At 37.5% G+C, this 14,102-nt stretch overlaps 1 protein-coding gene across 4 annotated transcripts in view; it reads right to left on the reverse strand.

The window, feature by feature from the left end:
* The window catches only part of wnk4a (WNK lysine deficient protein kinase 4a), a 75,443-nt gene that overhangs the window by 23,253 nt on the left and 38,088 nt on the right, over window positions 1-14,102 (reverse strand). For 3 of the 4 annotated variants that reach the window (XM_047377231.1, XM_047377228.1, XM_047377232.1), the window contains exons 6-12: window positions 13,183-13,271; window positions 12,225-12,444; window positions 10,366-10,714; window positions 8,465-8,634; window positions 7,668-7,741; window positions 2,932-3,067; window positions 1,816-1,932 (exon numbers count right to left, since the gene is read on the reverse strand). In XM_047377231.1, the coding sequence (XP_047233187.1) occupies window positions 1,816-1,932; window positions 2,932-3,067; window positions 7,668-7,741; window positions 8,465-8,634; window positions 10,366-10,714; window positions 12,225-12,444; window positions 13,183-13,271 (1,155 nt within the window). The remainder of the gene's footprint in view (window positions 1-1,815; window positions 1,933-2,931; window positions 3,068-7,667; window positions 7,742-8,464; window positions 8,635-10,365; window positions 10,715-12,224; window positions 12,445-13,182; window positions 13,272-14,102) is intronic. The other variant, XM_047377229.1, reaches the window with a different exon arrangement.

A 14,102-nucleotide genomic window follows, 5' to 3' on the forward strand; every position in this document is an offset into this window, starting at 1 on the left:
TTGCTTTATTTTATTAATGTATTTTAATGCTCACATACATCCTTTTAGATTGTAACTGTGTGCCTTTCTTGACCTGATATACCTCAAAAGAGAGATGCTGATCACCTGTTTTAACCCCTAAGTAGAAACAGGTGATTACCTTTGCCTTTACTTGCATAACATCAACCCCTTAAAACCTTTAGAAGTGGAAACATCTGTGGTTTTTTAACTCTGTAACTCAATAATTAATGGATGATAGGAACAACGTGCATCCACTAAACAAAACAAGGCTGTGCGTCTGATTCTCTCTGGGACCTTTACCATCCTGGGCAATATCACCCCTGTCAGGTCACTCCAGTGAAAATTTTTATTTAGCAATTCCCAATAAATGTGAGAAAATGCACTAAATGTGAAGAAAGAGCGTTGGATTACAGAAATATTCCAGTGAATTTTCTTTGTTGATTTTTTACATTCGGTGTGCACACATTTCTATTCCTGTATATACATGGCCTCTGTGATCACTTTCCTTCATTGCAAAGTTTGAAAACAAGCCTTTAAATTAACAGTGAATTACCCGAGGAAACGAGACATCTAATGTAAAATCTAAAGTGTAGCACTTTAAGTGTTGCTTTAAACTACTGTTTTAGTGTGTGCATTTCTATTTAATGTTTGACAAAATGCTCTGTATGAAGAACCAAAGGGTTGTATGTGATGCCAAGTTTTCCTGCTGCACCAAGACACAGTAAACAAAAGCCCACTATATTTTAAAGGCAGAGAGGTGGCACACTGAGTGAACTAAGTGCATTGCTGCAAAACACCAGTCTATAAACACCTGGATCACACACAGATCTCCTGTATGTATATGGCCTCTATATGTCAAACATCTAATAAAGCTCAAAAAAAAAAAGGTAGCCCCTTTTCCACTGAAAAAGGAGCTACCTTTTGTTTTACCTGGGTAAAAGGAATCCCAGGTAATTTGTGTGCTTTCTGTTTCCTCTGACCTGAAAGGCCACAGAACATTTATTTGAATCCGCCTAATGACGTATGGGGTAGTTGTGAAGATAACTGCAAGATTAAGTTGTTTTTTTTTAAGATTTGTAAAAATAAAAAAAACAACCTTTCCACATCTAGAGAGTAAAATGTGTGCCCATTTTTCTCTGCAAGACAGATAAAACTCAGTCAAACTAAATGGAGAGCATCAAATTTCAAATCTTGGCACAGATTCCCACTAGGAAAGAAAAGCATTCCCAACGCATGATGCTGCTGCTGCCACCACCATGTTTCACCATTGGGTTGGTTTGTTCATGGTGACATTCAAGGTTAGTTATCTGCAGAACATAGCATTTTTCATCCAGGCCAAAAAATACATTTGGTCTCATCTGACCAGAACATCTTCTTCCACATGATTTCTAAGCTCCTCTTGTATGATTCCAAAAAGAATGCCCTCCTTGCCTAGTTTGCTAGTTTAGTTGGACACTCACATCTTGGTATGTTTGCTGGTCTGTCATAATGCTCTTCCCATTTTCAGATTATGGATTGAACAGAGCTCTGAATATTGTTTTCCAACCTGACTCTGCTTTAAACTTCACCACAGCTTTCTCCCTGACCTGTCTGCAGTGTTCCTATGTCTTCATTATGTTGTTTGTTCACTAATGTTCTCTAACAAACCTCTGAGGCCTTCACATACTGCTGGATTTATACTGAGATTAAATTACACACAGATGGACTCTTATTCCTATTTGATTACGAAAAGCTATTGGTTGCACTGGATTTTATTAGGGGTATTAGATTAAATGAGGCTGAATGGGCTTATCATTGCTTTGGTTCATGACTCACCATGACAGCAGCGATGTCTTCTGGGTTATCTCCATCCAGATCAAACTTGAAGGTCACCATCTTGTCATTGTGTGTCTGCAGCTGACACTCGACGACCCGGTCCACTTTATCAGAAAGCTGCAGAGACAGAGGGAATCAATAGCAATGCTGTTAAAAGTGGAGAAACGGAAACAGAGAAAAACATTTTTATTTAACTGTAGAAGCTCGGGTCTAGTGTTATATGCAGGGCTTTTCCTAATATCATGCACCCCTGACAAAATGTATAATGTGATCTACTTGCTTTTTATTTAAAATAAAAAAGCAACAGTTATGTCTTCTGTTACTAAAATGCTCAAACATAATGATCAAAACAATTAAAACAATTCTAACATTTTTGAAATTTGTTTGTTTAATAAACAGAAATGAATGGAATTGAGTTTAGTAGCATGTTTACATGAGAGCCACTAACTGGGCACAACATTATACATTATGGTATCAGTTTCAAAACAGTGTTATACTCTTTTAGTTCCCACACTATAACTGTTCATATTTTTCACCACCTGAACTACAGTTGGAATCTCTTTTTGCTAAGTAAGGAAAAAGTACAGGAGCCCTCTTTTAGCCAGCTGACCAGCAGAGTGCAGGAACAGGCAGGGTACAGAAGTGGCAGCTACAGAAAACTCAGGTAAAACAAGTACTTACTCAGCCAAATTGGGATGAGTCTAATCAAAGATAAAGCATTTGATTTACATATTAATCCATAAAAAGTGCTTTATGTTTAAACAATTTGCCAAAACCTGGACTGCATAGCAAACTAAGTATATATTACTGTGTTACACTATATACTCTCTGGCCAACTGTATATGCGTGCAATTACTTATGACACTAGACTCAAAACATGATCGTTAAAATGGCCACAGAGTGTCCTAAAGAAAAAACAATATGTGGTTGTCAGGGGAAAACAAACAGCAAGGCTACTGATCCAAGGACAAATAACCAGGGTAGAGCCTAACCGCAAACTCAAACAAGAAATCCCTAATGAAGTAATTTAATCAAGGTTGATTTATTACTTAATCATGTGAGGGAATAAAAAAGGGCCTGTGTGAAGCTGTTAACAAAAGATTTGATTTACTGTACCCCTGTGATGCGAAGCCTTGAGCGTGCCCTTCGCCGGAACAACTTCGTAGCCGTTCGCCTCACAGCCGTTTTCTCATTCTTTTCAGAAAGGCCTTCGTAACCGTCGCTCAAACCCGAAGTTACATCAGAGGCGTAGCTGAAAAAAAAAACAAAAAAAAAAGGATTTCTTGTTAACTCTTCGTGTTAACTCTATGTAGCCAGACGTGTAAAATTCAGCATCCATATTAGGAAACACTTAAAGCCATCAGTACACAATGCAGTTTAAACATGCTCTTCAGAATGAGTCCATAAGAAGCTGCTGTTTGTCTAACGCAACTAGAATATAAACATGCATTTATGCCATGAGCAAGTTTTAGGTTTTAAGATGGCTCAAAAACATTTAGTAAATTTTGTAATAATTTTGATTCAGCTAGACCTTTGGAAAAGGAAGCAGGCCAACAGCAATACAGATCCTCCACCATACTTAATAACGGACAGGTTACGCTTTTCCACACTCTTCTGTACTTCTCAACCCACAGGTTTTCTATAAGATTTTGGTCTTGGGACTGAGATGAATATGGAAGACAGTTTATTTTGTGTTTGGTAAACCATTTCTGTGTTGATTTACCATATGTTTGGGTCCGACTGAAAAACCCAGTGATTTTCCATTATTGCCGGCAGAGGTTGTCAGATTTTTATTCAAAATGTTTATTTGCAAACGTTCATGATGTCATGCACTCTTACAAGCTTCTAGTGGTGTTTGTAAGATAAATTTTTCCACAGCATCAGAGATCCACCACCATATCTAACAGTAGAAAAAAGATCATTTTTAACATATTTAACCTTTTTTTTTTTATGTTAGACCCACCTGTTGTCCCAATACCTAACCATAGTCTCATTGTACTGTTTGTAGAGTTTCGTAGGCTCCATATGTCTACATTTGTAATTATATGACTCAAACTGTTTTTTCCTGGGTCAACTACCAATTGATTAGCATGTAGATATCCAATGAGAAATTAAGCTTGAAATTCTGCATCCAAAGTAATGAACAGGGCTCATAAGTATCAAATAAAGTCTTTACGTGATAGTTTTAGGTGTTTACACTCCAATAAAAAAATCCAATTTAGGGTCTTCAGAGTCTTTAAGAAGCCAGCCTTGGTCTGACAGAAGCAACACATTGATGTACATTCATGCTAGAGCTGCACAATTTATAAAATTAAAAAATCAATGTGTGCAACATAGCAATGGCAAAGGCCATTGATGAACTAATTTGTAGGATAATATAGTTGAGGTGCCATGCATGTAAATTCTGTCAGTAATATTTTTAGACTGTGGGATTGACTTTTATTGCCCTCCAAGTCCACACCTTTTGTACATTTAGTGGCTAAGATAAAGAGTCGTGGGGATGTCGTGATGAAGGAAAATAAATAAAAGAGTCAGGAATCCATATCCTCAATTCAATATTTAGCAATAGTATCACAGGAACATGTTTTCCTGAAATCATGCAGCCCTAGTTTATGAACTGAGTTTTAAGTTTTAGGTTTAGGATGTCTCAACAGGTGATGGTAGGACACAAAATGGACACAAAAGAACACAAAAAACCTTTTTTCTGGCATGCCTCCCAAATAGTTGGCATGAAGATGGCGTGTAGTGGTTGTCAGCACATCAATGGCAAATTAAGGGTGAAATTTAGTCTCCCTATTTATAAAGTGTACTCTTATGTATCACATAAAGCATCACGTTATATTTGTTTGTTTCCTGGATGTTTACGGTCAAATTAAACAGTGCAGTTTAAACAGTCTCTTCAACATCAAGCTGACGAATGTCCACGGAAGCAGCACATAAACCTAGTCATGCTATGAGTGGGTTTTGGGTTTCAGACAGTTGGAGAGCATTCAGTAAAAGTTTCAGCTAATTGCATCTCCTGTTTTTTTTTTTGTTTTTTTTACATCATTGCAGTTACAAACGTTCCTCCATCCACCTCCTCGACGCAGGCTGCAAACATTTAACAGCCTACTGCTTGGCAGCCTCCACCTGCCTCTGTTTAAAAGCTCTCTACCTCATGGTGGACGTCAGCTCCTAAGGAAACCTGTTGTCACCTGCTGAGACTACAGCCAACAAAACAAGACTGAACTTATGTGGTGATGCTGCAAAAAGTTGTCCTGTTCAGAGGTAATCAGGAGCGGTCTCAGAGGAAGAGCTGGGATTCTAAATATCACATCATTACTGTGGTGTTAAAACTGATACTGTAATTTGCTTCATTCTAAGACGGAGGAGTCCGATTGTGTCACATTATTATTAATCATTATACTACTGCATAAAAGCCTTTAGCCATATCCATTCCTTTTCATTTGGATTCCAAAAAGCCACACAGCAAACAAGAATGAGGTTTTGGTTTTAAGGCACAGATCTATGGATTATTTAAGAGCAAAAAAAGCTCCCAAAGTGAAGGATGAACCTGTGTCATGTTTTAATAAACTACTGCAGCTTTTTTCTTGTTTCTTAGGGTTCTACACACTTTGTAAAACCCTCTTTTGCCAATAGGACAGCCCTTCTCCTATAATATTTAATAAGTTTAGAGTATCGGAGAGAGAGGTCTTTGCCCATTTCTTCTAGGATAATCTCGCTACATCGTCCAGAGTCCAAGGTGCCCTCTCAACTTTAGCCCACAGGTTTTCTACAGGATCTCAGAGTTTTATGGTGCTTACTTCGGAATAAATTAATTATTAATTAAATTAACTCTGACTCCTGCTTTAGAACATCCATGGAGGTCGTTGTTGTAACCCTCAAGTCAAAGCCGTTTTTTAGGGATAATGTTTTAATTTTTTTGCTGCGTTTATGTTCTTAGAAAAAGGTTTAAACAATCTACAACCCCCCAGGATTCCATATTAATAATTAAAGTTATCTTTATAAGTAACAAAGCATGCTTTTTTATATGTGTGTGGCTATTGGTTCCTTGGATCTTGTCACACATGCATGATTATTCAAAAAACCTTTAATTATTACAAATTTGACTGGATGTAAGTGATTTTATATCATGTTTCATACTTTAACCCTTTAAGATTTGATAGTTACAACTTTTTATTGACTATTGAGTAATTTATAAATAAAAAAATTTGATTTCTTCTAAACTGTAATTGCTATGAAACAATCTTCTTTGCAGAATTGTTTTACTTCAAGCACGTTGGATGGGTTTTCTGCGTGAATGTCCGTTTAAGGTTGCGCCACAGCATCTTACTTAGATATAAACCTGGACAATGACTTGACCATTCAAAAACCTTGAATTTGTTACTTTATGGCTATACCAGTCTCTTTCTAATTGTTGAACATAAGCACCTTAAGTGGGGCCTTAGATGTTCTTTTGGGCTGTTATGTTACCTCCTGGTTGAGACACTGATGCACTCTGGGAGTAGTTTTGGTAGTACTTTTACTCCTGGGAAGGTTCACCACTGCTAAATTGTTTTTCTCCATTTGTGGATAATAGTTCTTGCTGTGGTTCACTGGAGTCCAAAAACTTTAGATATGACTTTGTAAGTCTTTCCAGACTCATAGATGTCAATAACTATTTTTTATCTGACTTCAAATTTCTTTAGATCAGGACATGATGTGTTTCTTTTAGCCTACTTTGTGTTGTCAGACAGGTTATATTTAATTGATTTCTTGATTCTATGAATCTGCCAGTAATCAGGCCTAGGTGTGGCTATGAAACTGAACTCAGCTTTCCAAAAAATTTTATTAATCAAAGTTCATAATGTCATACAGGGGGGGCATTCATGATTTTTTACCAAGTTGGTTTGGATATCTTTTTTTCCCCCTTACTAATTGAAAATACCATTTGAAAACATTTGTTCCCTCGTGTTATCTTTTTCTGATATTAAAATTAGTTTGAGGGTCTGAAACATATAAGTGTCACATAAAAAGCAACAGCAAAATTGGACAAAAGGGATAGAAATGGTAAACTAAGAGGTTCTAAAAATGTATTTTGGTGTTGTGTTGCTGAAATGCACCCAGAAGTATAAAGTGACACTCAAACAATAACCACAACTACTCACATTGTGAGGTCCCAATTACTATCTCTGCATTTAATTATCTTGGCCAATAAAATGTATATAGAGTGTGGGGAATCACAGGCAGTGAAAGTCCATCCAGCTGTCAGAATATACCAATAGCTTGCCCAGGTTACGTCATTGCAGGGAACTTAAAATATACCATCTTACCAAATACTGCATCTGAGCAATCTTTGATGATTGCAAAATTGCACATATTACCACTGCAATGACATTTGCAACTCATTATATTGCACAGCTCTAACCAGAATATTAATCAAATATAAAAGTAGATAAATGTTTTATTCTTTGCAGTGCAGCAATAATAATTGCTAAATTAAAGTCCTTTAACCCACATGATTCCCAGGACACACACATATTAACATGATTTTCTTGTCCTCTATCAGCATTCATTCTGAGAAGAAAGCATCTGCTACTAATATCCAACCAACTTGCAAAGCCTGCTTTGCACAACATCTGAGAAAGCTGCAAGGGTCCACTGTGTCTCTCTGCAACAAAAACACGGAGCAGCTCGCAATTGCCCCAAGTTTGTTGTTTCAGCACTACAGATGTGGGGCAAGGAGGAGTTACATTTCCTAAAATATCAAGCAAATCTTTAGGTCTCTAATGTAAATATTGAAAGGTGCACTGCTTTATTGTGTATTACGATGAGAATCAGATAGTAAAAGAAAGGCAGATGACCAACTTTACCTGTCCACAGGGGAGCTGAACCCACTTCGAGGACCTGAGCTGCCATGTTCTGTGTTACTGCAGACTGCAATACTCTGAAAAAAAAAAAATGAACAAGACAAGGTAAAAAAAAAAACATAAAGAAAAGATCCACTTTTATTTAAAAATGAGAGCTGGCAAAGTGCTGTGCTTCAGATTTCTGTTCCCATTAAACCACCTAGCTATTTACATTAGCATTGGTATAGTTATATGTATAGAACATGTTGGTAAACCATAATGCCCAAAATAAGGGGAACAAATCTGAAAACCATGTATCAGTTTTCTTCCACCTTACAGTTGGGCTTTACTTAGTTTTTTTCTATTACATAAAATCCCAGTATAATATATTTGAGTTTGTTGTGGTAATGTAACAAAATCAAGACATGAATACAGCATGTTTGAAATCCTTTGTATGGGATTGATATTTCATAGCAAAGAGTGCATATTACGTTGACAGCTGTACAGTAAGTTCTGCAAAGAAAAGCGGCAATGGACATGACTACAAAACACAGGTATTTCAAAAAGCTACATGACCCTAAGATATTATGTATTAGCACATTTGAAAGAAACAAATAGATTTATAGCTTTGTAGATAAATAAATAGAACTAGTATGTACCCCTCTGTGACTTTGCTACAAAATATTGTTAACATAATCAGCACTAGGTGTAACAGACGCTGACAAGCCCCCCCAAAGAAATGAGGGTCTGTAAAGACGTCCGTTCTTCCACCCCCCTGAGCTTTTCACTTTAATAACAGGCTCTTTATTCAGGCAGCTCACTGAGGGAAAGCGAAGTGCTGGAATGACGAGGTCGTTTACAGCGGGGGTGTTAGTGTGCGCGGTTAGTGTGGTCGCGGAGGTCGGAGGGGTCTCGGGTGCGTTGGAGCCGCCGGCCTCCAGTGGATCCTGAAGTCCGGAGGAACTCAGGTCGCCGTCCGTTTCACAGTCAGCTGTTTCAACAAAGCACAAAAACTATTAGACTGTGACCAGCTGTGACCTCAAAAGAAATGAGCCGTACTGTTCACACTCATGTATGCATGCAAACGTGCATCCAATGACACCCAAACTGTTATATACCATGCACACAGAAATGGTTAGTTGCATTTAGATTGGATCAGACTAATTTAGTTAGAGAATGTGTTAGCTGTTGTTTTGGACAATGATATCTGCAGCAAAGCCCTCACTCAGAACATGAGATAAGACCTACAGGGGCTGAATAATTCAGTTATCTACAGTATCACATTTCTGTGTTTTGCTCTAATATGCTTTGAGATCTGAACAAATCTCTATTATGTGCAGTTGTACAGATAAAACAGTGAAAACACTCCTATAGTTCATTTTCCTAAATGGAACTTGACCGGCTCTTTAACACATATGCCAAATGTTTGAAAGCTGCAACTAAGTGCATCTACTTTGACATTTAAAGTTTATCTTAAAATGAACCGTATTTATAAGCTACTTTTAGTGCCTTAAAGAATCCAATACAAAGCAGTGTATTGGATTCTTCTATGAAGTGAAACAAATATGATGCATGGTTTCCATTTTTATTTATTTTTATAAATAACATTTTAAATTTTAGTTTGCATTTGTATTCAACCCCCCGGAGTCAATACTACAAATACTTTCCCTATAATTATAGCTGCAAGTCCTTTGTGGTCTCTACCACCTTTGCATTGCAAGAGATTGAGATTATTTCTAATTCTTTTTTTCAAAATAGCTCAACATCAGACATATTGGATAAAAAACATCTGTGAAAATCAAGTTTCACGTCTTCAAGTAGATTTTCCATCTGGTTTAGCTCTGGATTTTGACTGAACTACTTTTAAATATGAATACGCTTTGATCTAAATCATTGCTTTGCAGTTCTGGCCATATGTGGCACATTACCACACCAAGTGTGTCATTCTCTTTCCATTTTCTGTTGATGGATTAAACAGTGGTCTGTGAGATATTCAAAGCTTTATATTTCTCCACAACTTTATCTCTGACCCCATCTGTTGTGTTCCTTGGTCTTCATTATGCTTTTGTTCTCTGTAACAAACTCTGAAGCCTTCACAAAACAGATGGATTTATACTCAGAGTACACACAACTGAACTTTTTAAATAATTATCTCACTTGCAGTCGTAACAGTTGATTTTATTTAGAGGTGTCAGAATAAAAAGGGGTTGAATAAAAAGGCAATGTACATTTTTCAGTTTTTTATTTCTAAAAAAAGGAAAACCATTTCCATTTCACAAATATTGACCACTTTGTGTTGGTCTATCACTAAAATCCTCATAAAATACATAGATTCTAGTAGTTGTAACATGACAAAATGGGAAAAAGTTCAAGGGTTGTGAAACCTCTTGCATGGTACTGCAGTTGTTAATGTACTGTGAATTATCATAATTATCAAGCTGCATAAGGCAACTTTTAGAAAGAGATCCGATTTTTTATGTCAAGTATAAACTGCTAAGTAGTTCTTTCAAAAACCTTCAAATACTTTTATTTGTTTCAGTATTTTTTATTTTTAAAGCTGCCCTCAAAAATATTCACTTTTATTTTTCTATTTTTTATTCTAAGTGCATGGACACCTTTATAGACTTTACTGATTCTGCATAAAAAAACCTTGAAAAGGTGTTTGTAAGGATTGAATGCTGTAGCCCAGAAAAAAATCATGCTTCATGATGTGGCTGCTCACAGTTAGAAGACAGGCTGTTGTGGCGGACACGGAAGTGCTGATCGGCCTCGGGCTCCTCTGGTTCTACAGGGTAGCTGGAGCTTACACCAGAGTCTGCAGAGCTGGTGATGGGGGATGAAACATGGGCCTGATGTGCCAGGGCTGGAGTGGGGGACTCTGCTGCAACAACATCATTGACCTTAGGTGAAGGTGGCTGAAGCTCTGGTTCTTCTTCTATCACTTGCTTCTTCTTACGCTCCTCTGCCTGACGCCTCAGCTTCTCTCTCTGCCTTTTGATTGCCATCACTCGGTCCCTTATGGCCTTGGCCACAATTTTAAAGTCTGCCTCGCACACAAAGCCGAGCACGACCTGCAAAATAAAACATCAGAACAAAAAAGCGGTTATGGTGCGTTAAACTGGTGTGCAGCCGCATGTGTTGATGCAATAGAACATCTATGCAGGTCTACTGACCTGATTAGGCACGCACTGACGTTTATGCTAACAACATTTGTTATGCAACAAGTAAAGAACCCAAAACGACCAAATGATGCAGTACTCGTGGGTGGTCTTCTAAGAAACCAGTCCAGCAGAGCGACACACTGCCTCTCAACACATAGTCAGATGACCCCTGCTTGTACCATATTTGATCTTGATGAAATCTCCAACAAATGCATAAACAATTAAGGAGTTGAGGTGCGCTTTTTCATTAAAAGTGACCTCTAAGAGGAGAATGGACGTGGGGAAGGTTGCTCTGAGAACATCAGGGCCTGTTTTGCAATGAGCACGAGAGTCGCTGTATTATTAAAGACGTGACCTCGCCTGCTTCCTGAGATGCTCTCACATTTCCAGTCAGTGATGATTGAATGTTGTGCTGTGACCTTGACTAACAATTTATTTCAGAACTGTGGCACATTTACATAATTTAAGGGATTCTACACATTTTTATGATAAAAATTCCATACTTTCCACACTGAGCTTTCCAGAGTTTTTACTGAGTCATTTTTAAGAGTGCAAAAAATCTAATTAAACTATTACTAGGCATGGATGGATGGATGGATGGATGGATGGATGGATGGATGGATGGATGGAAAATTGTTAAACTTCTGTAGTTTTATAGTTTTACAGACATTTGAAATAAAAATTTAAAACAACCAAATTACTTTTCATTTTGTTGTTGAATGGAACATTAACAGTAAAACACCAGTGGTTCATAACTATCCAAAACTTACTTTTCTTTAAAACAGAAAAGCAACAATTATTGTGAATACGGTTATCTGTACCATTATTAGCAAATAAACATTATTTTAATGTTAGTAGGTTGATTGATCTGATGGCTAATGCCTGCACACCACTGCCTAACCCGCAGCTTTCTAGAGGTTTTCAACAATAGTTCACCTCCACTAGTCCACATTGCTCTTTGCATAAAATGCTTTCAATGTTAGGAAAAAGAATCAGATAATGAGGGTAAAATGCTGCCAAAGTTGAAAATAATCCCAGAGAAGACACACAGAAAGTCTGAATAACTGCTGACCCAGCCCTTATGAAAGGTAGCAGTTTAAGCTTTTGTATAGCACTACACATTCAGAGAAACATTACCTAGAGCAACAGATACTCTCTTCAACAATTAGAACTTCTTGCTTTATCTACATCAGGGGTCTAAACGAACTCCAAAATCTTTCTTCTTGAAAGGCCAGTAAAAGGCACCATCATCATCAATCAGGACCAGGACTCAGAGAACACCTCTGTGTTAACTGAAACTGTCCCTGCATCTGTTCTGCTTTAATCTAGAACCAATTACAATATTTCCACGCTAAAGGCTGCTTCAAACTAGGTCGGCAAAGCTGTAAAAATGACGTCAAATCACTCTGTGCCACCCTACCATCTCCTGAGTCACCTCCTCAGGCACATCCTTGTAGAGCTCGAAGAGGAACTCGATGGCATTGTTGTCCTTGTACTTTCCGTGAAGCTTCTTGATATCGTCGACGCGCAGCCACAGCTTCAGGCCGGGCTTCATCATGTCATCCTCCTCCGCCAGCTCCACGTGCACACCGTTGTTCTCCTGGAAGAAGGGGTGCTCCAGAAGGTCCTGAATGGTGTACCTGAAGTACAAGCGAGGAAATGTATTTTGCTTCATGTTGTTTAACCTAATGCCACAAATCTTTTAAATTTAGAGAAAGATATTTGTAGTAGACACATGAGTCTGGGTTATTACTAAAAATATAGTGTATTGCAAAACTATTCATATGCCTTAATCTTTCACATTTTATCACATAACAAAAAAAACCTTGACATACATTTTATTAGTTAATATTAGTTTTAGGATTTGTAGTAAATAGTAGTGAAATTGAAGAAAAATGATATATGGCCATCCAAATGTTTCAAAATTTTAAATCTGAAAAATGGGGCATGCTCCGGTGCCTCTAAATAAAGTCCAGTGTTCCCAATGGCTTTCAGAAGGCAACATCTCACAGATGCTGTTCAATCCATCTTTTGGAAATGGAAAGAGTATGGCACAACTGCAAAACTACCAAGAAATGGTTGCCTACCTAATGTAATAGGCCAGGCAAGCAGAATGTTAATCAGAGAAGCAGCCAAGAGGCCCAGAGTAACCTAGTAATGTATTTCAGTAACTCTGGCGGAGATGCAATTATTTGTAAAACATTTTTTAAATCATGTATAATTTCTTCCCACTTCGTAATTGTATACCACTTTGTGTTGGTCTTTCACATAAAATTCCAATAAATATACTATGTTTGTGGTTGTAATGTGACAATATGTGGAAAAGTTCAAGGGGTATGAATACCTTTACAAGCCACTGTATATGTTTTTGTTTTTACCTTTCATCCTTGATCATGCGAATGCAGCCCTCAATGATCTCTTTGAGTTCTGGGACTGTAACTTTGTAGAAGCTGTCAGGTTTAATGCCCTGTAAACACAAAAATGAATGCCAATTTACATGTAATCCATTTAAAAAAACAACTTATTCAACCCTTGCATATTTGTCTTTGGAAAGAACGAGAGAATAATGAGGACATTTATCTATCACTAGCACATTTCTCCAGTAAAAGTAATAGCCAGAGCTCCAATCTGTGCATGTTGTTGCAGTCATCTGCTTTGTGACATGAGTGCGAACCAGAATGACATTTGGGTGAGCGATCACACCAGCACCATTAGAAGACCACACCAGGAGCTTACAAATTAAGTGGCAAAAAACAGAATGCTCTCTTTTCTATATCTTTGTACCTGAAACACAAAGGAAAATAAATGGGCAAGCCAAGCTAGTCCTCTGAATGCTATCAAGAGAACACAGATAGATCACAGAAGAGTTACAATCCCTGCAAAAGCAACGATAACACAGGAAAAAAGGCACGGTTAGAAAGATGCATGACCCGAAGATACGCAAGCATCCGGAAGATGTTAGGTCCAACACCCAAACATAATTATTTACCAGTAAAAGGCAGAGTCCTACGTCACCACATATAAAAAATGCCAAAAAATGCCATGTAATTTATCAGAGATGTTCCTGGCTTCCTGTCTCAAATACACAAAGAGCAGATCTTTGTTTTTGTTTTGTTTTTTTTGTTTTTTATCTTTGGAGGACCGATGGGTATTACACACAGAAACCTTTCAGCCTAATTCAGTTAAAGTTTAAAGAGTAAAAACACAAACAGGAGACACCCAATATCTATTTATTGGTATTTAACATGTAAAATGTTCTCTTCTTCAGAGCGTCAAGGTTTCTTTTTTAAGCCAGCTT

This window comes from Girardinichthys multiradiatus, chromosome 10 (assembly GCF_021462225.1).
Source record: "Girardinichthys multiradiatus isolate DD_20200921_A chromosome 10, DD_fGirMul_XY1, whole genome shotgun sequence".
Taxonomy (NCBI): domain Eukaryota; kingdom Metazoa; phylum Chordata; class Actinopteri; order Cyprinodontiformes; family Goodeidae; genus Girardinichthys; species Girardinichthys multiradiatus.